Source organism: Lissotriton vulgaris, unplaced genomic scaffold (genome assembly GCF_964263255.1).
Source record: "Lissotriton vulgaris unplaced genomic scaffold, aLisVul1.2 SCAFFOLD_352, whole genome shotgun sequence".
In the NCBI taxonomy this organism is placed as follows: Eukaryota; Metazoa; Chordata; class Amphibia; order Caudata; family Salamandridae; genus Lissotriton; species Lissotriton vulgaris.
The window spans coordinates 448,221-473,097 of record NW_028245114.1 but is presented as its reverse complement, the minus strand read 5'-3'; the positions used below and the strand labels follow the sequence as shown (position 1 = coordinate 473,097).

Sequence of the window (24,877 nt, the reverse complement as noted above, 5' to 3'; positions counted from 1 at the left end):
TTCCTACAACACACCAAGAGAAATCCCGGACCACACTAAGAAACCCTAGAACACACGAAGAGAAGTCATAGAACACACCAGGAGGGCCCTACACAAAGCATGCCAAGAAGACCTACAACACACATAGAACATGCCAAGAAGTGCTACACCGCACAAAGAGAAGTAGCACAACACACTAAGAGAAGTTGTAGAACAGACCAACATAAGTCATAGAACACAGCAAGAGAAACCCTAAATCAATCGAGAGAAGTGCAGCAGCACACAAAGAGATGTCCTGGAAACACACAATAGAGGCGTGCAAGAGAGAATGTTGGACAAACACTAGGAGGCAGAAGAGGGCATATGAGAGAAAAAAGGACTCTCTCGGGGCATGACTCGAGGGCTCAGTTTAATTAAAGATATTCAGAGTTCTGAGAGGCTGAACGCTCCTTCAGAGATTCTCCAAACTGCCCTTATTGCCACCAGACCTGGCTCTAAATAAAAAGGTGAGTTGGTTTGAGCTCCAGTTAGAACCAGTGACCAGTCGCATAAAGAGGCAGCTGCTATTTCACAATAAAAATTTAGACATTAGACCCTTTTACTAAAATCCTGAATTTAAGACCCAGAAGAACACGGCGCCAGGAGATCAGGTCTGGAGAGTCAGGGCAGGAGGTGAAGGCACTATTCCCTGGAGCCTGAGGCTGCTGCAGGAAAATGATCTGGCTCAAAATTTGCTGCGGTCCATTCTCCCGCTGTCTCAGGGCCTGCAGTAGATGGCGAGGCCTGGGCAGTCTATATCACTATGTACTGCCGACCCCTCGCCTCGCTGTCCCAGGACCAGGGGCAGGTCAGAGAACTGCACACCACTCAAGGCTTGGCATCGGTGAGTATAACTGGTCAGTGTCTGTGTCTGGTTATCTCCCCTCACTGCCTCTTACATCCTGGCACTCTGTTGTGTGGAAGCATGGTGGTGGTCGCGGTAGCCCTGAGTCGCCTTCACCCAGGTTCCCTCCTACCGCAGAGCGTGGGTGGAGGTCCAGTGAGGTCTCAGAGCAGTAGAGGTACCTCTTCGCTCCGATGGCAGTGCTTCCGCGAGTTGGCATCATCTACTTCCGCACGGCAGCAGCATGCAGGTTTGGCTACAGACTCTTGGAACTGTCTGAGGAGCCCTTCTCCTCTCTTCTCCAAGAAGTAGTAGTGATAGTGAGGGCGGTGTGTCAATCCTCTTCGGCCACGGGCTTGCATATGCTTGGATGGACTACCTTCCAAGGTTGTGGCATAACTTTCGGGTTGCATTCGCTTTACTGATGAGGAATCAAGTGTTTTTTGTGGGATTGCAGATACAAGATGGCACATAGCTCGCAAGTTAGAGCCAGGGTATGTTCTTTCATCTTTTTACTTCGCTGATTGTCAGGAAGCGAGGATGGAGCTGCCACTCTTTGATTCCTGCACATGGAGGTGATGGGTCAAGCCAGCTCTCTCTGGATGTCTTACTTCACAAGTTGACCTCGCACACCAAAAACAGTATAATAAACACGATATTAGTGCTTGATAAACATTTGTTTTGTGACAAAGATGGAATCCAACAGTTCTCCCAAGAAAATTTCAAGTCAGTTTTCTTCGTTTTATTCTTTCTTTTATTATTCAAAACTCGCAGATAAAAATAGCCAACGCGTTTCGTCCGAAACCGGACTTCTTCAGGGCTTTACGCAGTGTATTTTTATGCTACACGTCCCATCCGTCTTGGTAGGTGTCTGAACAATGGGATTTATAATTGTATAGTTGGCAGATCTAATAATCATCCATTCGTTAAGATCCAGTGGAGTAAGAGAAGAATAAGGTATATGCCATATATTCGGCGGCGTCGTCGCGTACGTATGCGGTCGTCTGGTCTGCCGGTGTCTTGCAGTCCAGGGAAGGCCAGCAATCACCAAAGTCTAATGCTGTGCGGACAGAAGCCGGGGGTGAATGGAGGACACACTGGGCAGCAGTGACCCAGATGTGAATTAGGATTCTCCACCGGCTGACCTCTCGCATGCTCCAAAGGGATGGCGGCCATCTCAGATTATTAGGTGTTATCGGCCATTTTAGATTATTGGGTACAAGTGGCCATATTCGATGATTGGGTATAAGTATAAGCGGCCATTTTAGACTATTGGGTATAAGCAGCCATCTTAGATTATGGAGTTTAAGCGTCCATTTTAGACTCTAATTGATTCTATGCATAAGGGTGGCGGCAATCTGACATTGATTTATGGCTTCTTCCAAACGAAGTGTGTGCTGTTTGGATACCTTAGCCTGTCATAAAGACATACTGCTGTTTATGAACTGCCCTTGCACATTCAATTGCTTTACTTTGCCATCATGACGATGTTCGCAGAGTAAAGATGTGTGCATACATATCGTTAGAATACAATGACAATACTGACCTATGTCAGACGTACCTATTTATTTATTTATTTATTTAGTGTGTCTTATATAGCGCACAGCTACCCCAATGGGGTGTCCCGGCGCTCCTGTACGATCTACAGCTGTGATAGATATTTTGGAAAGGGGATTAGCAGAAGAGGAAAGTTTTTAAGGGTTTCCGAAAGGGGAGTTCTTCCTGGATCATCCGGATGGAGATTGGTAGCTTGTTCCAAAGGGCAGAGGCACATACTTGAAAGGTTTTTCCGCCTGAGCGGGTTTTTTTGAATCTGGGAGTAGTGAGAAGGTTTTTTGAAGAGCAAAGAAGCCTGGTATTACTGTAGGGGGAGAGGCAAGTGGAAAGGTAGGCAGAGCCCTTTCCCCTCACTGCACGATGGGCCAGTACTAATGCTTTAAATTCTGCCCTTTTTTGTATGGGCAGCCAATGTAATCTACGGCGGTGGGGCGAGATGTGCTCCCTTAGGGGAATGCCACTCACCAACCGTACTGCAGCATTCTGGACTGTCTGGAGTCGATGGCACAGACCTGCAGACAGTCCAATGTATAAGCCATTGGCGTAGTCCAGGTGGGAGGTGATCAGCGCCTGGACTATAGTCTTCCTGGTGTTGTTAGGTAAGAAATTGATGAACTTTTTCACCATCCTGATTTTGGAAAAGCATGCTGCAGAGACCGTGTGAACTTGTTGTTGGAATGATAGGTTAGAGTCCCATCTAACCCCTAGATTTTTCACCGATTCTTTAGGCTGGGGAGGGGCACTCAGGTCAAGAGGCCACCAGATATTGGGATCCAGTGGGGACGGCTGGTGAAAGAATAATACCTCCGTTTTCCCTGCGGTAAGCCGGAGGAGATTGATGTCCATCCATTGGGCAATGGTACGCGGGCAGTTTTTTAGTCAAGTCAAGTCAAAGAATTTATATAGCGCACTACATACCCATAGGGTCTCAAGGCGCTTAGGGAGGGGAGGAGGATTACTTGTCAAATATCCATGTTTTAAGTTGCTTTCTGAATGCTAGGTGGTTCTGGGTAAGGCGAAGGTAAGTGGGGAGTGAGTTCCATGTTTTAGCTGCCAGGTATGAGAAGGATCTGCCTCCCATGGTGGTCTTGTTGATGCGAGGTACAGTGGCGAGGGCTTGGTTGGAAGAACGTAGTTGGCGGGGGGGGTGTAGAAGGACAGTCGTGAGTTGAGGTATTCTGGTCCGATGTCGTAGAGTGATTTGTGTGCGTGGGTTAGCAGTCGGAAAGTGATCCTCTTATTGACGGGTAGCCAGTGGAGGTCTTTCAGGTGACCAGAGATGTGTTCGTTACGCGGGATGTCTAATATGATCCTGGCTGAGGCGTTTTGGATTCGTTGGAGTTTCTTCTGGAGTTTAGCGGTAGTACCTGCGTAGAGGGTGTTTCCGTAGTCCAGTCGGCTCGTGACCAGAGCATGGGTGACTGTTTTTCTGGTTTCGGTGGGGATCCAGCGAAATGTTTTTTTGAGCATGCGAAGAATGTTCAGGGATGTGGAATTCCTATAGCCCGACGCCCGGGACATATTGTTTGGGGTCAAGGGCAACAAGCTTTAATGTGCATTCTGTCCTTGGGACAAGTAGGCCCAACCCCCTGCAGCACAAACCCTTTGGCTGCCAGTTTACAGTACCACATTGTGGCTCAGGGAAGGGCATTCTCTACAATAAAGGTAAAGTGTGTGTTATATGTAATATGTGTGTTAATGTTGTTCAAACTTGTATATATGGTTCATTTAGCAAAGCCTTTATTATTAGGGTGCGCACTAAAAGTAAATGTTTTAAGCTCAGCCTGCACTACTGACGGATGTTCCAATATAAAAGTGTACTCACATTTTCAAATTTAATAATATGAGGCTCTGTATAATGCACCCAGAATGCTCTCTGATTATATTAAAAAATGTTCAGAAGCTTGAAAGCAAGAGTGATGATTCTTTGCTTTCAAAATAAAATGTTCACAAAAAAATGCATGTAAGAAAAGAAAACATTTAGCTAAACTACTGTTAGATGTTAGGTACCGTATCTTTGCAGCATCATTTAGTAACATGTTGATGTATGTTAGTATTTACGAAACCTATTCAGAATAGAATATCAGTGTAACCAGTTTAAATACAAATATGGAAAACAAGCACAAACAAGCATTGGCAAAGCTACTGGGTCTAAAATTGGTGGTCAGCCTTTTGGTTTTGTTAAGGCGTGACTTGTTTAGACATGGTTTTTGTAAAACCTTAACAGTGTGGGAGCTGCTGGGTCCTCACCATTCTACCAAGCATTGGCAAAAGCAAAACAAAAAAATGTTGGTCTCAGCACACATTGCCACAGCGGTTCTGGGCACTGAATAAAACTACTTTGTGTGCCAATATGCTTCTTCTAAAAGAGCAAAATACTGTCACTTACAGGGACGCCAGCTGATAGACAGACGGAGAGAGACAGAATAAAAAACAAAACAAAAGGTCCTGGTTAACGCCAGGCCTAATTAGAGGCCCAATTATTAAAGAAAGTCTCAAAAGTGCATCCATGGTATATATCCTTGCATTAAGTGCATATGTACAGTTTCCATGAATTCACCAGAATTTACAGAAGTAGGCCAAGAAATAGTTCTCCCAGAAAATATTTGTGAACTGCATTTTAGCCTGTGCAAATATGCAGGTGTAGATTTGCTTATGTGAAAATCTGAATGTTTTCAAGTTCTCTTTTCCTCCAACCACTTTTTTCCCAACCCTGGAAGAAGTTTTAAGCCTGCCACTGTCAGTAGCAAATTTCCAACTGTTCTCAGTATGGGAAATGATTAGAGAAGAATTTGTGAAAACCCTTAAAACATGCACGTTAGTAGGTTTGCACAGACTAAAAATGGGCATTCCAACCCTGGAACTATTGCTTACAGCCCCAGTATGTAGACCTGTAGAAACATAGCAGCATAAGGGAATTGCTAGTATTCAAACACGTGTTTTTGAATCCCGCAAGGATGACCCGGGTGATGACGAGCGGCACGATTTCCAAACCGGCTATCGGAGTTTTTAGAGCGAACCAAGTTTAAACGGATACGGCAGGCATAGCATTTGAGAAACCACACCTGGGACCGCATCTTACGAATTTTTTAAATACGAGAGCTATGAAACAGGGGTAAATTGTCGAACTCCTTTGCTGTCCCTACAAATAAATACTGTGAGGTGAAGAAGAAGATTCCACACATAGAGTGATCGGAAGGGGATAAATCATAAAATACATCACAAAAGGGGCAACCAATTGCCAATGACCAATCGTTGCGGCTATAAAACAGATAAAAGAGTACCACAAACGTAAATAACAACCTTGATATTCGACAGGTGTACAAATAAGAGATGTGGAATAAGACCAATGCCAATAAATACCATGAGATAAGGAATTCTTTGAAAGTGGCAACCATCCAGTTCCCTTTATAGGAGAGACTTATCAAAATTGTCTTGAAAAAGATGGTCTATCATTGTTAAAAACCATCAAAACGCTTCAACGTCTAGATCCACACAATTAAGGGACAGAGCCTATTCTGCAGACATGACAAATTAAGCGTGTCCAGGATTCGCTTTTTTCAAAATTGGGGTTCCCTGATGTGTATACTTATGACAAATAGGATTGTCTGTTGTTTGTCTCTCTTGTGATGACACATTGTTTAGAAATAATTGTTGTTTTCAATGAAATGATGAAAGATATACGGATATAAATGTGGTGCTAATGTACATGTTTTTAATGCAATTGTAATGTGTTTTTAGAATTTGTAATACCTAGGATTTGTTTTTAACTAAAAAAGAAAATTATAGAATCTACTGATTGTGTACTATACTGTGTTAGAGATCATTTCTAATACATGGGCTAATAGCAGTGTAAATAATACACCAATTGACCGGTTCGAGTGTTTCCACCAAGGGATTGCCCCCCTTTTTTTCATAGTATTCAAACACTACTATGGTATGAACCCTGGCATAATCAGAGAGGCTATATCAGAACTCTTATATAATGAGATTGCTGTGTAATTTGTTGCTGCATTACATGGCACAAAGGGGACAAGTGGATTTTGTTACAGGACAAGTAGATCTATTAAGCAGTCTGCCCCATGGACAAGTAGATATTTTATTAAATTCCACACCCCTGATGTTGAAGCAGGATGAGGATACGGCGCTGACTTGTCTGTTCATTGAGAGTGAAGAATCCAGGATAACGCCTAGGTTCCGTGCGTGGTCTGTCGGGATGGGTGCTTTTCCAAGGGCTTCCGGCCACCAAGAGTCGTCCCATGCAGAGGGGGATGTACCTAAGATGAGGACTTCTGTTTTATCTGAGTTAAGTTTCAGACGGCTGTGTTTCATCCATTCGGCTACTTCTTTCATTCCTTCGTGTAGGTTAGTTTTGGCGGTGCTGGGGTCATTGGTGAGAGAAAGGATCAGTTGAGTGTCATCCGCGTAGGAGATGATGTTGAGGTTGTGTTGGCGAGCGATGGCCGCAAGGGGGCTCATGTATACGTTGAAGAGGGTGGGACTGAGTGAGGATCCTTGTGGTACGCCACAGATGACTTCAGTGGCCTCGGACTTGAATGGTGGAAGGCGGACTTTCTGGGTTCTTCCGGTGAGGAACGAGGTGATCCATTCAAGTGCTTTTCCTTGTATTCCGATGTTTCTGAGGCGTTGTAAAAGGGTGCTGTGGCAGACTGTGTCGAAGGCTGCGGAGAGGTCGAGGAGGATGAGGGCGACTGTGTCTCCATTGTCCAGTAGAGTTCGAATGTCGTCTGTTGCTGCGATGAGGGCGGTCTCAGTGCTGTGTTTTGCTCGGAAGCCAGATTGTGAGGAGTCGAGGGATTTGTTGGCTTCGAGGAAAGCGGCGAGCTGATTGTTGACAGCTTTCTCGATGACTTTGGCCGGGAAAGGAAGGAGTGATATGGGGCGGTAATTTTTGAGTTCGGTGGGGTCCGCTGTGGGTTTTTTCAGAAGGGCGGTGAGTTCAGCGTGTTTCCAGCTTTCCGGGAAGGTGGCGGAGTTGAAGGAGCAGTTGATGACGTCTCGGAGGTGCGGTGCTATGACGGAGTCTGCTTTGTTGAAGATGTGGTGAGGACATGGGTCAGTGGGGGATCCTGAATGGATGGAGTTCATCAGGCAGATGGTATCCTCAGTGGAGATTGGGTTCCAGTCGTTAAGGGTGTTCAAGGGGGGAGAGTGTTCAGCATATGGTTGGGTGGGTTGGTCTCCGGGTTGGTTGTCGAAGCTATTGTGGATGTCTGCAATTTTGTTGTGGAAAAATGAGGCTAGGGAGTCGCAGAGGGCTTGAGAGGGGGTGATGTCGTTGGAGTTGGCTGAGGGATTGGTAAATTCCTTGACTATGTTGAAAAGTTCCTTGCTGTTGTGGGCGTTGTTGTCTAGTCGATCCTTGAATGCTGTTTTCTTGGCCTTTCGGATTAGTTGGTGGTGTGAGCGGGTAGCGTTTTTGAAGGCGTCCTTGGTGCTAGTGGTTGGGTCTTTTTTCCAGGCCTTTTCAAGGGAGCGGCAGAGTTTCTTGGACTTCTTAAGATCATCGTTGAACCATGAGGCCTTCTTGCTGCCAGGTTTGCATTGACGTTTTTTCAGTGGTGCTAAGGTGTCGGCGGTGTTGGATAACCAAAGGGTGAAGTTGGCGGCGGCTTGGTCTGGGTTAGAAGAGTGGGCTGGGGTGTTTAGAAGGAGCGATGAGGAGATCTGGTCGATGGTGATTTTGTTCCAGTTTCTTTGCAGAGTTGGTTGGGGGTGGGTGATGGGTTTCGGCTTGTTGTAGGTGAAGTGAACGCAGCTGTGGTCAGTCCAGAGGAGATCCGTAGTGTGGCTGAAGGAGACATGATTGCTGGAGGTGAAGATGGGGTCGAGTGTGTGACCTGCGATGTGGGTAGGGGAAGTGACCAGTTGTTTAAGTCCGAGGTTGGCGAGGTTGTCCAAAAGGGTGGTGGTGTTGCGGTCGTTGTTCTTTTCAAGGTGAAAGTTGAGGTCTCCCAGAAGGATGTAATCTTTGGAGGGGAGCGCGTGTGGGGTGATGAAGTCCGTGATATCTTCACTGAATTTTGCGCGGGGTCCTGGTGGTCTGTAGAGGAGTGTGCCTCTGAGTGTGGTCTTGGGGTCCATGTGGATCTGGAAGTGAAGGTGTTCAGAGTTGGCGAGGTTGACGTCAGAGCTGGTTGAGATGTGGATTGATTTTTTATGGACGATAGCGATTCCTCCTCCTGTGTGTCCGGTACGGTCCTTGCGTGTGATCTTGTAATCTTCAGGGATGGCAATGGTGATGTCTGGGGCGGAGGAAGCGTTCATCCATGTTTCTGTTAGGAAGGCGACGTCTGGAGAGATGGTGTCTAGTAGATTCCATAGGTCAATGGCGTGTCTGTGGACCGATCGGGTGTTGAGAAGGATGCATTGTAGGTGATTGGGGTCGGGAATCTGTGGTGTGGTCGTAGCGGGGATGTTGTCGGTGCCGATGAATTTGCAGGAGTAGCAAGAGAAAGGTCCATGGGTGTGTCCAGGAGCGGCTTGGACGCAGTCGGGGGAACGGCCGGGGTTAAGGGCTAGGAGGGTGGTGGCATCGTAGGTAATGCGGGAGGGCTGGGCAGCGCGAGGGGCAGGGGGTCTGGCGCTGGGCGCGGTCCAGGCGCGGACGGGCGCAGACGGGCTTACCTTTGGCGCACCTTCGGCGCGGATTGGGCGCGGTCGCTGCGCGTGGACGCTGCACGCGGGAGTAACTGTCATATATGGATGGTGGAGGGGGAGGGGCGAGGGCGTCTCAGCTGGGAGGCGGGGCGGGTCCACGAGGACGACAATAACAAACAAACAAAATGGAGGCGGAGGGGGGAGCACAGACGCGCAAACCGAGTATAAAGTACACTTTCAATGACAAATGTGCAAATGCAGCTAAAGCGGCGAGCAGGCTAAACGCAGGCAATATGAAATTGGCAGAAGTAATTGAAGCAAAGGAAATGCAAGTCGCTAAGCAGCCCAACGATACCAGATGCCTGCAGGGGACACTGGGAGCGACCACTCAGCTCGAGTGAGAGGAGCGAGTCACGGCGCCTTTAGGAAGGAGAGCGCTGTTGTATTCAGTGGGAGGGCGTCTCAGCTGGGAGGCGGGGCGGGTCCACGAGGACGACTATAACAAACAAACAAAATGGAGGCGGAGGGGGGAGCACAGACGCGCAAACCGAGTATAAAGTATACTTTCAATGACAAATGTGCAAATGCAGCTAAAGCGGCGAGCAGGCTAAACGCAGGCAATATGAAATTGGCAGAAGTAATTGAAGCAAAGGAAATGCAAGTCGCTAAGCAGCCCAACGATACCAGATGCCTGCAGGGGACACTGGGAGCGACCACTCAGCTCGAGTGAGAGGAGCGAGTCACGGCGCCTTTAGGAAGGAGAGCGCTGTTGTATTCAGTGGGAGGGCGTCTCAGCTGGGAGGCGGGGCGGGTCCACGAGGACGACAATAACAAACAAACAAAATGGAGGCGGAGGGGGGAGCACAGACGCGCAAACCGAGTATAAAGTACACTTTCAATGACAAATGTGCAAATGCAGCTAAAGCGGCGAGCAGGCTAAACGCAAGTGGACTTTATTCCAGTTTGAGCGATGATTTCAGCAAGGGGTGAAAAGTAAACATTGAACACTATGTAACACTTTGTTGTTTTTGCCATTTAAATTCCCTACTTACAACGCAAGCGTCATCTGACCTCTATTCACAACTCTCTTCTTTGTGGCTGCGGCCTCTCTCTGCTGGTGCACTCTGTGCAAAGGGCCGACTCCACGTTTCCTTGTTGAATCTCAAGATGTTGCTTCGTTGTGGGGTTTTTGCGGCTCCTCCATTCAGGGAATGGAGGGTGTGTGACTTTCTCTGAGGCGCTAATACTTGATTCCATCAGTGGACATAGCACGAGGAGCTCCTGACATGTGGATTTGGTTGATGACATCTGCACCTCAGCAACCCCAAAGCAAGCCCCCGATGTAGGGTTCAACTCCACACTAAGACAGTCTGACCCATGGGACACACTGCCGCCATCAAAGGGTTTCCGCAGAGGGGTCCCTGAAGCAGCAGCTACAGATCTTTGCATGAGTAGATATGTTTCTAAGGTCCAGCCCTTGGGGGCGTGGACTTCATACGTCTCTTCGCGAGTAAGAAGAACATGGTACAAAGAGACATGAATCAAAGCCTGGGGGTGCCATGTTGGGGCACCCTATTACACACAAGGTGCCTTTCCTTCTAGGTCAGCCTGCTTGCAGTGAGCTCCAGATTGAGTCCGGAGGGGGCCCCTCCACGTACCCTGCAGGGACCCCCTCAAGTTTCGTTACCCCTGCCTGTTTCACCAGGAGCTGTAGTCTAGAAGGAGGAGCTGGGGCAAGAATCTGAATATTCCACAGACTCTGGAGACTGCAAAGGGAAGAAGGCACAGGTTTGTGGGTCGAGGGTGCAATCAACCAGAGGGGAAACTTCACCAAGGGTCTGCCTTCCCGTCAGAGCAAGGGGGTCAGAGGAGGGTGGGGGGCTGAGAGACAGATGTGGGCAAGGAGGCATGAGTAAGAGTGGAGCACAGAGGCAGGAGGGTGAGGCATGAGTGAGTCAGGAGTGGCAGAAGGCAGGGGAGCAGGAAAGAGTGAGTGACAAGAGGCAGAAGGCAGGAGGCTGAGTTAAAGACAGAAATAGGGTGTAAAGGACAAAGGACACAGGAAGGGTTAGAACGTAGATCAAGTGACGCCTCTTTTCGCACTCACGTTTGGTGACCACGCCCTCCAGGTGGACGATGTTCTGGTGGTTGAACTGCCCCATGATCGTGGCCTCGCGCAGGAAGTTCCACCACTGGGAGTCGGAGTAGGTCGTCTTCAGAGTCTTGATGGCGACGGTCACCCGTTCCTTCCCTGGGTACCGCAGCGAGCCCCGAAACACCTCACCGAACTCACCTGCGGGGAACAAGAGGTACAAGGAGTCACTCTGGGGTACAGAGAGGTAGAGAAAGGGTCGAGAGAGAGAGAGAGGGGTCCGTGTGGGAAGACAGGAGAGAAGGTATTAGGGAGGTAGAGAGAACCTAGGGGGCAGTGGCAGTAAATATTGAAAATAAGAGCTGGAACAGAGAAAGAGGAGCTAATACACACACATACACAGAGGAGAGAGGGAGGGCAAGTCAGGGTGCACAGAGAGGTGGAGGGCAGAAGGGAGTAACTACAGAGAAAAGAGATTGAATGGAGAAAGAGGAGGCAGAAGAGAGAACACAGATTCAGGAGAGAAGGAGGACTAAACGATGCACCGAGGCTCCGCCCCCTCCGCATGGCACGACACCTGTTGTCCCTCGGCCCTCAGAAACACCCCCACCCCAATGGACCACGCCCGAAACCTCGCCATCATACTAGACTCATCGCTCACGATGAACCGCCAGATCAAAGCTGTATCCTTGGCCTGCTTCACCATCCTACACATACTACGAAAAACGTTCAGATGGATCCGAAACAAATCCAGAAAAACTGTCACACGCCCTCATCAGTAGCAGACTGGACTACGACAACACTCTCTATGCCGGAATCCACAAGAAAATACTTGGCAAACTCAGCCGCGGTCCGTGCAGGTAACAGCGATGGGGCGGTAGGGCCGCGTTGGGGGGGATTTCAAGGGCCGACGCAGAGGGAAAATTAATTATTTGTTTAATTTTTCCTCTGCATCGTCTCTCGAAATCCCCCCCAACGTGGCCCTACCGATGTTACCTGCACGGACCACAGCTGCTCTAACTCTAAACCATGCAGATCGCCACAGCCTGACGGATCCTCGACATACCCCATTGCAGTCACATCTCCCAACACCTCCGCGACCTCCACTGCCTCCCTTTGAAAGAAGAATAACATTCAAGCTCCTCACTCACGCTTACAAGGCGCTTCACAACTTCAGACCAGCATACCTGAACAACCACCTCTCCTTCCACGCACCCAAGAGACGCTTCCGATCAGCTGAGCTCTCTCTTGCCAACATCACACGCATCTACAAGACCAGAACGGGAGGAAAGTCCTTCTCCTACCTCGCAGCCAAGGCCTGGAGCGACCTCCCGCTCCACCACCAACAAGTCCCCGCACTGCTCCAGTTCAGGAAGGACCTCCAGCCCTGGCTCTTTGGACGACCCGGCACTTAACGGAGACGCCACCCCCCATTCTCTCTAGTGCCTAGAGAACCTCGCGGGTGAGTAGCTGTGATTTACCAACCCTGGTTGATTGGTTGATTCATTGATTGAAAGAGGGCTGAAGCGGCAGGCTGCTGAGTAAGAGAAAGAAAGATCAACATTGAGAAACGTGACCAGTTACTGACCTGTAACAATGGTTTTGTCTGTTGGGCTTTTCTAGTGTCACATGCTGTGCATTATTCCACCATCCAGTGCTTGAGTACAGAATTGTCTCTTAATGTAAAACAACTATTTTAATTTGTGCCTTGACTGCAGTGTGTTGATGGCTCAATACGGCTGTACGCCGGAACAACGCAGGGAAATTGGTCGCAAGCCCTAACCACGCATTTTTTACCAAGCATTTTCCTACAGCCTGTATATTTTTACAACGGATGCCATTTCCACACATTTTTTATTAATTTAAAAATAATGTATTTGTGGGGGGAGAACCCTCACACCCCCAACTTATCTTAAAACCATCCGCTGTAATAACATACGAGTTGTAAAAACATGCGTGCTTAAAAACGCGTGGTAAAGTCACAACGTGGTTAAAACCTCGTTGTAAAGACTGGTTCCCCTCACTACAACTGCACTGTGGCCTTCAAGGCCACAAGACATGAACACCATTTGTGGGGTAATTTTTGTATTTCTGTGCTGAGAGACCAGTAAGTCTCCAGGTGTCGAGATAGCCTTTCACGCCCCCTGCCTCTTCAGTGATGTGTTTATATATTTGTGCGTTGTTGTGTTGCTGCGGTCCTTTACGCGTTCTTTCTACTGATTCTAGTCTCTACTGTCAGGATAAGGTGCTGTCAATGTGTACAATCCATTCCTTTCCTGGCTGTTACCCCGTCCGGGACTCTGCTTCCACTGGTCCTCTAATGTGCACGGGACACAGTAGAAGGTTTGCGTTGCATCGTACTGCGTAGAGTTGATTCTCTCGCACACTCTGCTGTTATTCATTTGTTTTAACACTGAAAAGTGTACTTCAACATTGGCTTCTACATCAGGGAGGGCTCAATATTTCCAATAAAGTTATGAATCTTCACGCGCCTCCTCCCACTGTCAGTCCCTTTCATAGCCCGCGATAAACTGGCCTCATCTGTTGGCGATGAACTCAATGGATGCACCTCAACGTGCTCTCATGGAGGGCCACCGTCCACGTTCATCCCTGTGGAGTGTTCGCCCTTCCGCAAACGGCCTCATGCTCTTCTTAAAGTGTAGCAATGAGTGGTCGTGCTTGTTTGATGGTTTCACTGACCTCACCTAGTCCTTTTTTGTCCTATCGGCTCAGGAGTTGGCTGACTTGATAATGACTTACCCTATGATTTATTTTCTTTTTTGCTAATAGTCGTTATTTCAGCTTTAAGAATCCTAGTTTTGGCTTGAAGTCTTACAAATGTTTTTGCTGCCCACAACCTTCACGTTTTTTCCTTATGAGTCCTCAACTCTATGGACTCAGTTCAGTGCCTTTGGGCTTCTTCCTGCGAGTGTCCTTTTCGTTCGACCAGGAGGGATGTGTTTTTGTGTTAACTCTCAACTGCTGAGGTTCGAAGTTAAGAGTTTATCTTTCCACTTGCAAGCTGCTCTTTCAGCTCCGACAGCCAGTCATCTGGAGACGTTGGGGGCCTTGAGTCTTTTAAGGGCTTATTGATGGGCTTGGATGTTTGCAGCTTGTTTTTTGTTTGGAGACGTTTTTCGAGTCACGTGGTATTGTGAGGCTCCTCCCTTAGTTAGCAATGGGCTTCACAGTTCGACTTTTGTCTGCACAGTGGGCAAACATACAGATGGAGCAGGAGTTGGGCTCTACGGTGAGCCTGCGAGAACGTCTGTAGAACGTATTGAGAGAATTTATGGTCAAACAAAAAAGTATCGGAAACAGTCACCGGCTCTCAGGGAGGGGGTTGAACATGTGAATCTACAGCACTACACGCTACAAACAGATGCTTACAGGGTAAGTAACATATTCCGATTGCATGATGTGTGACTGTAGGTACACAGGCTTTGCTTTGACTGTAAAGCAGCCCACCCATGAGTGGTGGTCAGCCTGTGGATGGGGTAGACATTTGAAACAGTCAGTGTGGTCAACCCCAGCTTGCTGGCGTGCTAGGACAGGCACACAATAATGTTTGGTGAAGGTATGAGGGGTTGACCCTCTTTGACCCTACGTTGCAAATATCAGCAATAGGAATTTTCCAGAGGAAATCCATAGTAGCTACCTTTCTGTGGGTGGAATGTGGCCATGGAGGGGAGGCGAGGTTCGATCGGCCTTGAGGGAATAGGTTCGGATTCGCCACCTGGCTGTGCCTCGGTTTGATATGGAGTGGCCCTTGTGAGGCTTGCTGAGCCTTTCGAAAGGATTTAGTCCTATCAGTGTAGTACCGTGATGGCACGTTTAACATGGAGTGTGAAAAGGATGTTTGGCTACTGAGTCCGGCTGGGGAAACGAAACAAAGAGCTCTATAGTGCGGTTGAGATGAAAGAGGATTACCACTGCGGATGGAAACCTTCGATTAGGACAACTCTGACCTCGACCTGGAAAAGGCTGTGTGTGTCGGGGCCTGTAGCTCGACAATGTGCCTCAAGGTTGTAATAGCGACCAGGAAAGTGGCTTTCCATGAGAGGAGTTGCAGGGGGCACGAACGAGGGGCTCAAAGGACGGGAGGGGCACATTGAGGTTCCAGACTGGGGCCGGCGGAACCCTTGGTGGAACGACCCTCGCGAGGCTTCCATGAAAGCCCCAATGATGGGGATTCCGAATAGAGAGGAGCGTTGTCTCTTCGGCATGGATGCTGCAATCGTGGTTACATGGAGGCATACCGAGGTGAAGGCGAGGCCTGACGTCTGTAAATGAAGGAGGAAGCAGACAATGGAACTGGAACTTAAGACACTGCCGGTGCTTAGTGATGCAAAAATAGGTAAACCTTTTCCAGTCGGCAGCGTAGGACGCACGCTTAATGCAGGCTTCCTTTAGGACGTCCATGTTTTCTTGGAGTAGGTTAAGATACCCAAACTCTAGGACTTCAAGAGTGCGATCAACAGACTGAGCTGTCTGGGATTCGGGGGCCTGACCCTGCCGTGGGTCTGTGTGAGGAGATCCGACCTGTTGAGCAGCTTCTTGTGGGGAACAACGGACACTTTGAGGAGTGTTGAGAAGCAGAGCTGTCTGGCCCAGACGTGAGGTGGTGAGCGTTGTTTGCCAGAGCTTCAGGACCATGTACGGGACAGTGCGAAAGGAGGAGAAGCGTAGGAAAACATCCCTAACCAGCTCATCCATAGAGCACTGTCCATGGACAGGGGGTATGGAAACGCCGATGTGGCGTTTTAGCATTGTGCGTTTTCCAGGGTGGCGAAGAGGTCTACGTCAGGGACATCTCAATGGCAGAAGTCTGGGAGTAGGACTTGTGGGTGGAGTGCTCACTCGTGGACTTGTAGATGCGTCCGGCTGAGCAGGTCTGCAAGGTCGTTGTCCACTCTGGCAAGGCGCCCCACTAGGAGGTGGAGCTGAAGGTGAATGACCCAATGCCAAACACGCTGCGCCAGTGTTGACAGCTGCGGCGAGCGTGCCACCCTGCGCTTGGAGCTAGTACACAGCGGTCATGTTGTCCATTCTTATCAGGACAACTTGGCCTTGAATGACCAGAAAGAAGGCTTTGATGCTGGTAGGATGGCTATAGGTTGAACGTAGTTGATGGGAGACCTCGTTGGTGAGGCAACCAGATCCCTTGGACGGTGAGTGAGACATTCGTGGTTATGGTCACTTGCGGAACAGGGTCCATGAAGGTTGCAGCGGTTTCACCACCGCAGAGAGCGACAGTTGCTCGCCCGCTTCCAGTGACTCTCTGCCTGCGACCATTGTGCCGAGAAGAGCTCCTGCAGCGGATGCATATTTAGTCTCGCGTGGGGAAGTGCGGCTATAAAAGAGGCCTTCACTGCTCTGACTGCGTGACAGTGGCAGAAGAAGAGTGGTAGCTGCTGAAATGGCCGTACCCCGTGCTGAGCAGGGTGAGCTTTGCCCTGGACTGTCTTCAGAACAGACCCCCAGAGGGATGATTCTGGAGGGGCTGGAGGTCGGATTTGGTGGCATTAACGCTGAATGTCGGGCTGTGGAGGAGGTAAGCAGTGGCTTGGGGTGGCCTCGGCAGCGCTGCCCAGGTGCGCTCTGGCTCTTGATCAGCCAATCGTCGAGATAAGGAAATACGTGGATGCCCCTCCCCTTTCTGAGGTAGAAGGCACCACAGCCTAGCATTTGGTGAACACCCTTGGAGCTGTGGTAACCCCAAAAAACAATACCCTGAACTGCTAACGTGGCTAGTTATTGTGAAGGAAGGAAGACGCGGCGAGCAGCACGGATGGATATGTGAACCTATATATGGTATATGGCTTCAGACTTATACGGAAGACATTTCGCCAGCAGTGTCTAACGCCCTGTGACCTCGTCCTCGTCTCCAGTGCCTGCTGTGAGGACGCCAGAGGACACCCGGTGTCAACCAGCGCACCAGCATGAACCGCAGAAACTTCCTCCTGCAGCCGTCGGGGATGCGGAGAGGAACCAAGGAAGGAGCAGCCACAGGGACAAATACAACACATTTCAGGTTCCCAAAGCTAGGACTTATTAACCCTGACATTAACTCAACATGGAAGAGGGAGGGAGCGGCAAACCTGCAGGGAACGGCTGCTGGCGCAGGTAAGTCGCTCTTTCTTCTGATGGATACAACTTACTGTAGATTGATCACTTTCTGGAGAGACGGGATTGAGTGCTGTTGGTCACCCCAAGAAATCCAACCCAGCTTGAGGAAAGTGCCCGTCGCTGCAGCCTGAGACGCAAGGCATTAGTGCTTGGCAGACGTGTGCGGCGATGCCCGGGTATCTGCGGCGGGGACACCTCAGGAACAAGCTGTGGCAGCCGCGTTAGCCCTCAGGGGATGGGCACGGATGCCCCCGGAGGATCCTTCTCAGCCTTGGCGCAGCAGATCTTGCTACACAAGACGGACCAATGTGAAAGGATGGTTGGGGCACCGCCCTTTCCTTTTTTGTTCCAGCAAAGCCCACTCTATCCTGTCACTGATGGTCAATAGAATATAAGACCTCATGCCCGGGTTAGGTGCAAGCAGCCTCTCCTGTTTGGCTTGAAAAGAAGGACAAGAAAGATGGAAGGGTTATCTGTGGCTTCATGAAATGCAGCAACCCCCTCGCGTCAGAAGGATGGGGGGGCAAAGAGCCACCCTTTCTGGGTGGGAAACAGAGGTCTCCGAGCTGGAGCGATTGCCACCACGAATTTGTGTCTTCTGAGAGAGATGCCAAACTGACCATCTTTGTAGTGCCTCGAACATTAATGCCAATCAGGAAGGGTGTTCAGGACGCCCACGAAGCCCGAAAGGAATGAAGAGCCCTTAACCTCCGCCCTGCAGGGCCCCTGATGTGCCCTGCTGTGCCCCTGCTGTGTCCCTACTGTGCCCTGCTGTGCCCTGCTGTGGCCATGCTGTGCCCTGCTGTGCCCTTCAGTGGCCCTGCTGTGCCCTGCTGTGCCCTGCTGTGGCTTTGCTGTGCCCTGCTGTGCCCTGCTGTGGCCCTGCTGTGGCCCTGCTGTGACCTGCTGTGGCCCTGCTGTGCCCTGCTGTGCCCTTCAGTGGCCCTGCTGTGGCTTTGCTGTGCCCTGCAGGGCCCCTGCTGTGCCCTGCTGTGGCTCTGCTGTGCCCTGCTGTATCCTGCTGTGCCCTGCTGTGGCCCTGTTGTGGCCCTGGTGTGCCCTGCTGTGGCCCTGCTGTGCCCTGCTGTGGCCCTGCTGTGCCCTGCTGTGGCCCTGCTGTGCCCTGCTGTGCCCCTGCTGTGCCCCTACTGTGCCCTGCTGTGCCCTGCTGTGCCCTGCTGTGGCCCTGCTGTGCCCTGCTGTGGCTCTGCTGTGCCCTGCTGTATCCTGCTGTGCCCTGCTGTGGCCCTGTTGTGGCCCTGGTGTGCCCTGCTGTGGCCCTGCTGTGCCCTGCTGTGGCCCTGTTGTGGCCCTGGTGTGCCCTGCTGTGGCCCTGCTGTGCCCTGCTGTGGCCCTGCTGTGCCCTGCTGTGGCCCTGCTGTGGCTTTGCTGTGCCCTGCTGTGCCCTGCTATGCCACGCAAGCCCCAAGATGCCAGAACCAATAGATGTGAATGGATTCGGGTCTCGGCCTTGACCGGGACGGACTGGAACCATCGATCTGCACGGGTGGGTTTGTCGAGGGTTTCTTCGACGTCACACTTTCCAGGAAGGCAAAGCTGGCACTGCACCGTGCCCACCCGTGTGGCTGCGGGGCTTTGGGATTGGGGTGGGGACCCGCCGCCGTCCTTCACGCCCTGCAGCACTGTGAAACTAGGATAGGTTCATGCTGCAGCACTGTGAATCTAGGATAGGTTCATGCTGCAGCACTGTGAATCTAGGACAGGTTCCTGCTGCAGCACTGTGAATCTAGAATAGGTTCATGCTGCAGCACTGTGAATCTAGGACAGGTTCATGCTGCAGCACTGTGAATCTAGAATAGGTTCATGCTGCAGCACTGTGAATCTAGGACAGGTTTATGCTGCAGCATTGTGAATCTAGAATAAGTTCATGCTGCAGCACTGTGAATCTAGGACAAGTTCATGCTGCAGAACTGTGAATCTAGAATAGGTTCATGATGCAGCACTGTGAATCTAGGACAGGTTCAGGATGCAGCACTGTGAATCTAGAATAGGTTCATGATGCAGCACTGTGAATCTAGAACAGGTTCATGCTGCAGCACTGTGAATCTAGAATAGGTTCATGCTGCAGCACTGTGAATCTAGGACAGGTTCATGCTGCAGCACTGTGAATCTAGAATAGGTTCATGCTGCAGCACTGTGAATCTAGGACAGGTTCATGCTGCAGCACTGTGAATCTAGAATAGGTTTATGATGCAGCACTGTGAATCTAGGACAGGTTCATGCTGCAGCACTGTGAATCTAGGATAGGTTCATGCTGCAGCACTGTGAATTTAGAATAGGTTCATGCTGCAGCACTGTGAATCTAGGATAGGTTCATGCTGCAGCACTGTGAATTTAGAATAGGTTCATGCTGCAGCACTGTGAATCTAGGACAGGTTCATGCTGCAGCACTGTGAATCTAGGACAGGTTCATGCTGCAGCACTGTGAATCTAGGACAGGTTCATGCTGCAGCACTGTGAATCTAGGACAGGTTCATGCTGCAGCACTGTGAATCTAGGACAGGTTCATGCTGCAGCACTGTGAATCTAGGACAGGTTCATGCTGCAGCACTGTGAATCTAGGACAGGTTCATGCTGCAGCACTGTGAATCTAGGACAGGTTCATGCTGCAGCACTGTGAATCTAGGACAGGTTCATGCTGCAGCACTGTGAATCTAGAATAGGCTCATGCTGCAGCACTGTGAATCTAGGACAGGTTCATGCTGCAGCACTGTGAATCTAGAATAGGTTCATGCTGCAGCACTGTGAATCTAGGACAGTTCATGCTGCAGCACTGTGAATCTAGGACAGGTTCATGCTGCAGCACTGTGAATCTAGAATAGGTTCATGCGCAGTGTTAGACGGACCGGGAGGGTCGGCCGAGGATAAGGGGAGCGGTCTCCAGGGAGAGCCGACTCCAGTGACCGTACAGACAAGTAACTTCCCCCCCCACAGACGGACACCACACAAGGGTAAGGTTCAACGAGATTTTATAGGCGATTCTTAAAGTACGATAAAATGGTACAAGGAGGTCTGGACTCAGGGGTCCCCTCGATTCTGGTCTCTGGTTTGGGGAAAGGGTAGCGGGACAGTCTTGGTTACCAAAAGATGGAAATAGCTCTCAATCCTCGAGCTCGGCGTTCTAGATGATCGGGCCGCGGCGGAGCCAGCAGGTCCCGAGATGGACGAAGGAAGCGACGGTCCGCGGCGGAGCCAGCAGGTCCCGAAGAAGATGATGGTTGCAAACGGTCCGCGGCCACGCCAGCAGGTCCCGACGACGATGAAGGATTACGAAGGTTACGAAGGTTGCGGCAGCACCAGCAGGCAGGGTGATGGTGCACAAGGCAGAGCTACGGCAGCGCCAGTAGTCCGTCAAGGATGAGTTCTTCTTTACGTCTCTCGACTCCAAGATACAACTGCCTTCCTGCTCTGGAGCTGCCCCAGTTATAGGGCTGGTGTTCTTTGATGTCCGGACCCTCGCACTTGGAGGTCGGGAGGTCCGGGATGGGGGAGTCCAGACACCCAGCAGGGGGGTGGGGCCAGCGCCCGGGGAGGCGATGGGCGAGCGGCACTTGGCGGGGAGAGCCATCGACACCTCTTTCTCCCATTGACTTGCCAAGTAGCCCGCTCACCTCCTGGGTGGATGGTGGTGCCGGGATGTCTGAGGCCTGGCCAGGCCCAGGGTTGAGGTCGATCGGGGGCCAGGCGGCCTCGTGGTGGAGTGTCCAAGATGGCGCCCAGGATGGGCGCGCGGGCCAGCAGTGGATCGGGTCCACGAGGTCGATATGTTCGAAGGCAAGGGTCCCTGAGGGGACGGAGGACGTGCAATGGTGGTGTGTGGTACCTGTGTGACCGGGCTCGGACCGGGTTGGGCCGGGGGAGAGCGGCCCTTCAGGTGGCCTGTCCAACATGCGTCCCCCCCAGCTGAAGGCGGGGAGAGTTACCCATCCTCTTGGGGACTCTCCTCGTCGAGGCGGAAGAACCGGGACAGGCCATCTGCGTTGGCGTGATCCGGCCCAGGCCGGTGTTCAACTGTGAAGTCCATCCCTTGTAGGGAGATGGACCAACGTAGTAACTTCGGGTTTTCCCCCCGCATCTGCATCAGCCACTGCAGGGGTCGGTGATCGGTCTGCACCCGAAAGTGTGTGCCAAAGAGGTAGGGCCGGAGCTTCTTGAGGGCCCATACTACAGCGAAGGCCTCCCTCTCTATGGTGCTCCAGCGTTGTTCCCGTGGTAGGAGGCGCCTGCTGATGAAGGCCACTGGCTGATCAAGGCCTTCGGTGTCCACTTGAGACAGGACTGCCCCAATGCCATGGTCGGAGGCATCCGTCTGGACGACGAACTCCCGGTTGTAGTCGGGGGCCTGGAGCACCGGGGCGGTACACATGGCGGCTTTCAATTGTTCGAATGCTGTTTGGCACTCCGGGGTCCAGTTGACTTTTTTGGGTTGATTTTTTGACGTGAGTTCTGTGAGGGGCCCCACGATAGTACCATAGTCTTTCACGAACCTTCGGTAATAGCCCGTGAGGCCCAGGAAGGCTCGTACCTCGGTCTGGGTGATGGGTGGCTGCCAGGACTGGATGGCGGCAATTTTGAGCTGCAGAGGGGCCACCAGGCCGCTTCCCACCTGGTGCCCGAGGTAGGTCACAGATCCTTGCCCAATTTGACATTTGCTGGCCTTGATCGTGAGGCCAGCTCGCTGAAGGGCTTGTAGCACTGCTCGGAGGTGGTGGAGGTGCTCGGACCAATGGTGGCTGTATACAGCGATGTCGTCTAGGTAGGCGGCACTGAACCCTTCGAGCCCCGCCAGGACCTGATTGACGAGCCGCTGAAATGTTGCTGGGGCATTTTTCATGCCGAAGGGCATGACCTTGAAATGGTAATGCCCATCGGGGGTGGAAAAGGCAGAACGTTCTTGGGCCCGGGGTGTGAGGCCGATTTGCCAGTAGCCCGCCGTCAGGTCGAAAATGCTGAGGTAGCGGGCAGCTCCCATGCGGTCGATTAGTTCATCCGCCCGGGGGATGGGATGTGCGTCTGTTCTGGTGACCGCATTCAAGCCCCGGTAGTCGACGCAGAACCGGAGTTCCGGTGGGGTGCCAGGGGCGGCCGCTTTGGGGACCAGTACTACAGGGCTGGCCCAGGGGCTGTCTGAGGGCTCGATGACCCCGAGTGTGAGCATTTTGGCTACCTCTTCCTGGATGCAGGCCCGTACCCGATCTGGCACGCGGTAGGCCCGGTGGCGGATAGGGGGGCTGTCCCCCGTGTCCACATCGTGCACACACCAGGAAGTGACCCCTGGGGTGAGGAAGAACAGGTTGGCGAACTGTGACAGGAGGACTCGACACTCCTGGTGTTGCTCTCGGGTGAGGGCCTCCGAGAGTCGGACCCCATCCACGGAGCCGTCTTTCTCCTGAGTCCGTAGGAGGTCAGGGAGGGGCTCGGAGTCCTCTTCAACCCCATTGTCGGTGGCCATCAGGAGGCCGAGTTCGGAGCGCACAAAGTGGGGTTTCAGTCTGTTAGCGTGGAGGACCCGGAGGGGGTTCCGGGAAGATTCCATGTCGATGAGATAGGTGGCAGGACCCTTGCGCTCGACTACTTTGAAGGGCCCCGTCCACTTGTCTTGCAGGGCGCAGGGTTCGGTGGGGGACATCACCCATACCTGTTGCCCAGGTTCAAATTCGATGGAGGAGGCATTCCGGTCATACCACTTTTTCATGTCCTCTTGACTGGCCTCTAGGTTGGCTTTTGCCAGCTCTCTGAACCGCCGGGTCTCGTTGCGGAGTGTTAGGAGGTACCGGAAGACATCTGGTGGGTTCTTTAGAGGGGGCATCTCCCAGCCCTCTTTGACTAGGCTGAGCGGCCCCCGCACTGGATGTCCATATAGCAGTTCAAACGGGCTGAAGCCCAGGGACTTCTGGGGAACCTCTCGATATGCGAAGAAGAGGCACGGCAGCAGTACATCCCACTGGCGACGGAGGGGTTCTTCCAACCCCCCGATCATCCCTTTGAGCGTGCGGTTGAACCGCTCAACGAGTCCGTTTCCTTGAGGGTGATAGGGGGTCGTGAATCGGTAGGTAACCCCGCACTGTTGCCAGAGGGACTTCATATATTTGGAAATAAAGTTCGTGCCTCTGTCGCTGACGACTTCTCGGGGGAAGCCCACACGGGAGAAGATCCCCATTAGAGCCCGGCCGACTACCGGGGCTGTCACAGTTCGCAGGGGAACAGCCTCGGGGTAGCGGGTGGCGTGGTCCACTAGCACCAGGATGAACCGATGACCTTGTTTTGTGCGCGGGTCCAGGGGCCCCACGATGTCTATCCCGACCCTCTCGAACGGGGTGGTGACCACGGGAAAAGGTTGCAGGGGGGCTTTTAGTTTGCGGCCGCTCTTTCCACTGGCTTGGCACGTGGGGCAAGATCGGCAATGCTGGTGTACATCGTTCCTCATTTTGGGCCAGAAGAAGTGGGTCACCAGACGACTGTAGGTTTTATCTTGACCCAGGTGTCCCGCCAGGGGGACATCGTGGGCCAGGTTTAGCAGAAAGTCTCTAAAACGGAGGGGCACCACCAGTACTCGGCTGGCCCCCAGCTCCGCGATTCTTTGCTCACTGTACAGCAGGTCATTGTCCCAGTAGACCCAGTGAGTGCCGGAGGTATCCCCTGCGCCTTGGGCAAGCGCTTGCTGGCGGAGTCCCTCGAGGGAGGGACAGGTCTTCTGTTCTTGGCGAAATTGTTCTTGCGTGGGCCCCCCTCTTGGGGCCACTGGTCGAGGTTAGTGAGGTCTGGAGGTTGAGCTTGTTCTGGGGGGACGTCACGGTCGGTGGTTTCGGCTGGGGCGACCGGAGGCGGTGGCGCCGGCCATTCGGGTTCCTCTGGGCGGGGGCTGGCACGGGCGGCCATGGACCGGGTGGTGACGCACGCCCAGTCCGGGACGCCTAACATCCCCAGGTGTTCTCTTCGTTCCACGGCGGCCCACGGGGAGCTTTCAAGGTCATTCCCCAGGAGGCAGTCTACGGGGGCATCGTCTCGGACCGTGACTTTCAACATGCCGGAGACCCCCCCCCATTCGAAAGGGACGCAGGCCATCCGACACAGACTTTCCGAGTTATCGGCTGAACGTACAGGGCAGAGAATGTTCGGTAGATACTGTTCCGGGGTCACCAGGTGACAGCGGGCGGCTGTTACACTGGCCCCAGTGTCACGAAGGGCTTCAGCCCGGCGTCCATTGATGCTCACCCATTGGCTGTACTTCTGGGTGTTAGCGGGTAGGGGGACCTGCGGGACCATGTCTTTCCCCCCTAAGCAGGCTAGAGCCATGGCGGCTGGCTCCCATTCCTGATGCTCTTGCTCATATTCTTCTTGCTCCTCGGAGATCTGTTCTTCCCCCAGGGCAGCAGCAGCCACCTGGCGGGGTCTTGAGCTCTGGTACTGTGGGCAATTTGGATCGTTGGCATAGTGGCCGACTCGTTGGCATCGATGGCACGTAACATTGGCTCGGTATCCCGGTCGCGCCGGGGCGCTGCCCCGGTTGGCCGGGGGGGTGGTGCTGACCGCGGGGGCGACCGGAGCGTTGTCTCTTCCGCGTCCTTGGCCTCCTCCTCCTCGGGGACGGTGCT

At 52.0% G+C, this 24,877-nt stretch overlaps 1 protein-coding gene across 1 annotated transcript in view; it reads right to left on the bottom strand.

Annotated features, from left to right (window-relative positions):
• EPHA1 (EPH receptor A1) overlaps positions 1 to 24,877 on the bottom strand; it is a 174,123-nt gene that overhangs the window by 52,612 nt on the left and 96,634 nt on the right. The window contains exon 11 of the mRNA XM_086949006.1: positions 11,148 to 11,333. Coding sequence (XP_086805132.1) covers positions 11,148 to 11,333 — 186 coding nt within the window. The remainder of the gene's footprint in view (positions 1 to 11,147; positions 11,334 to 24,877) is intronic.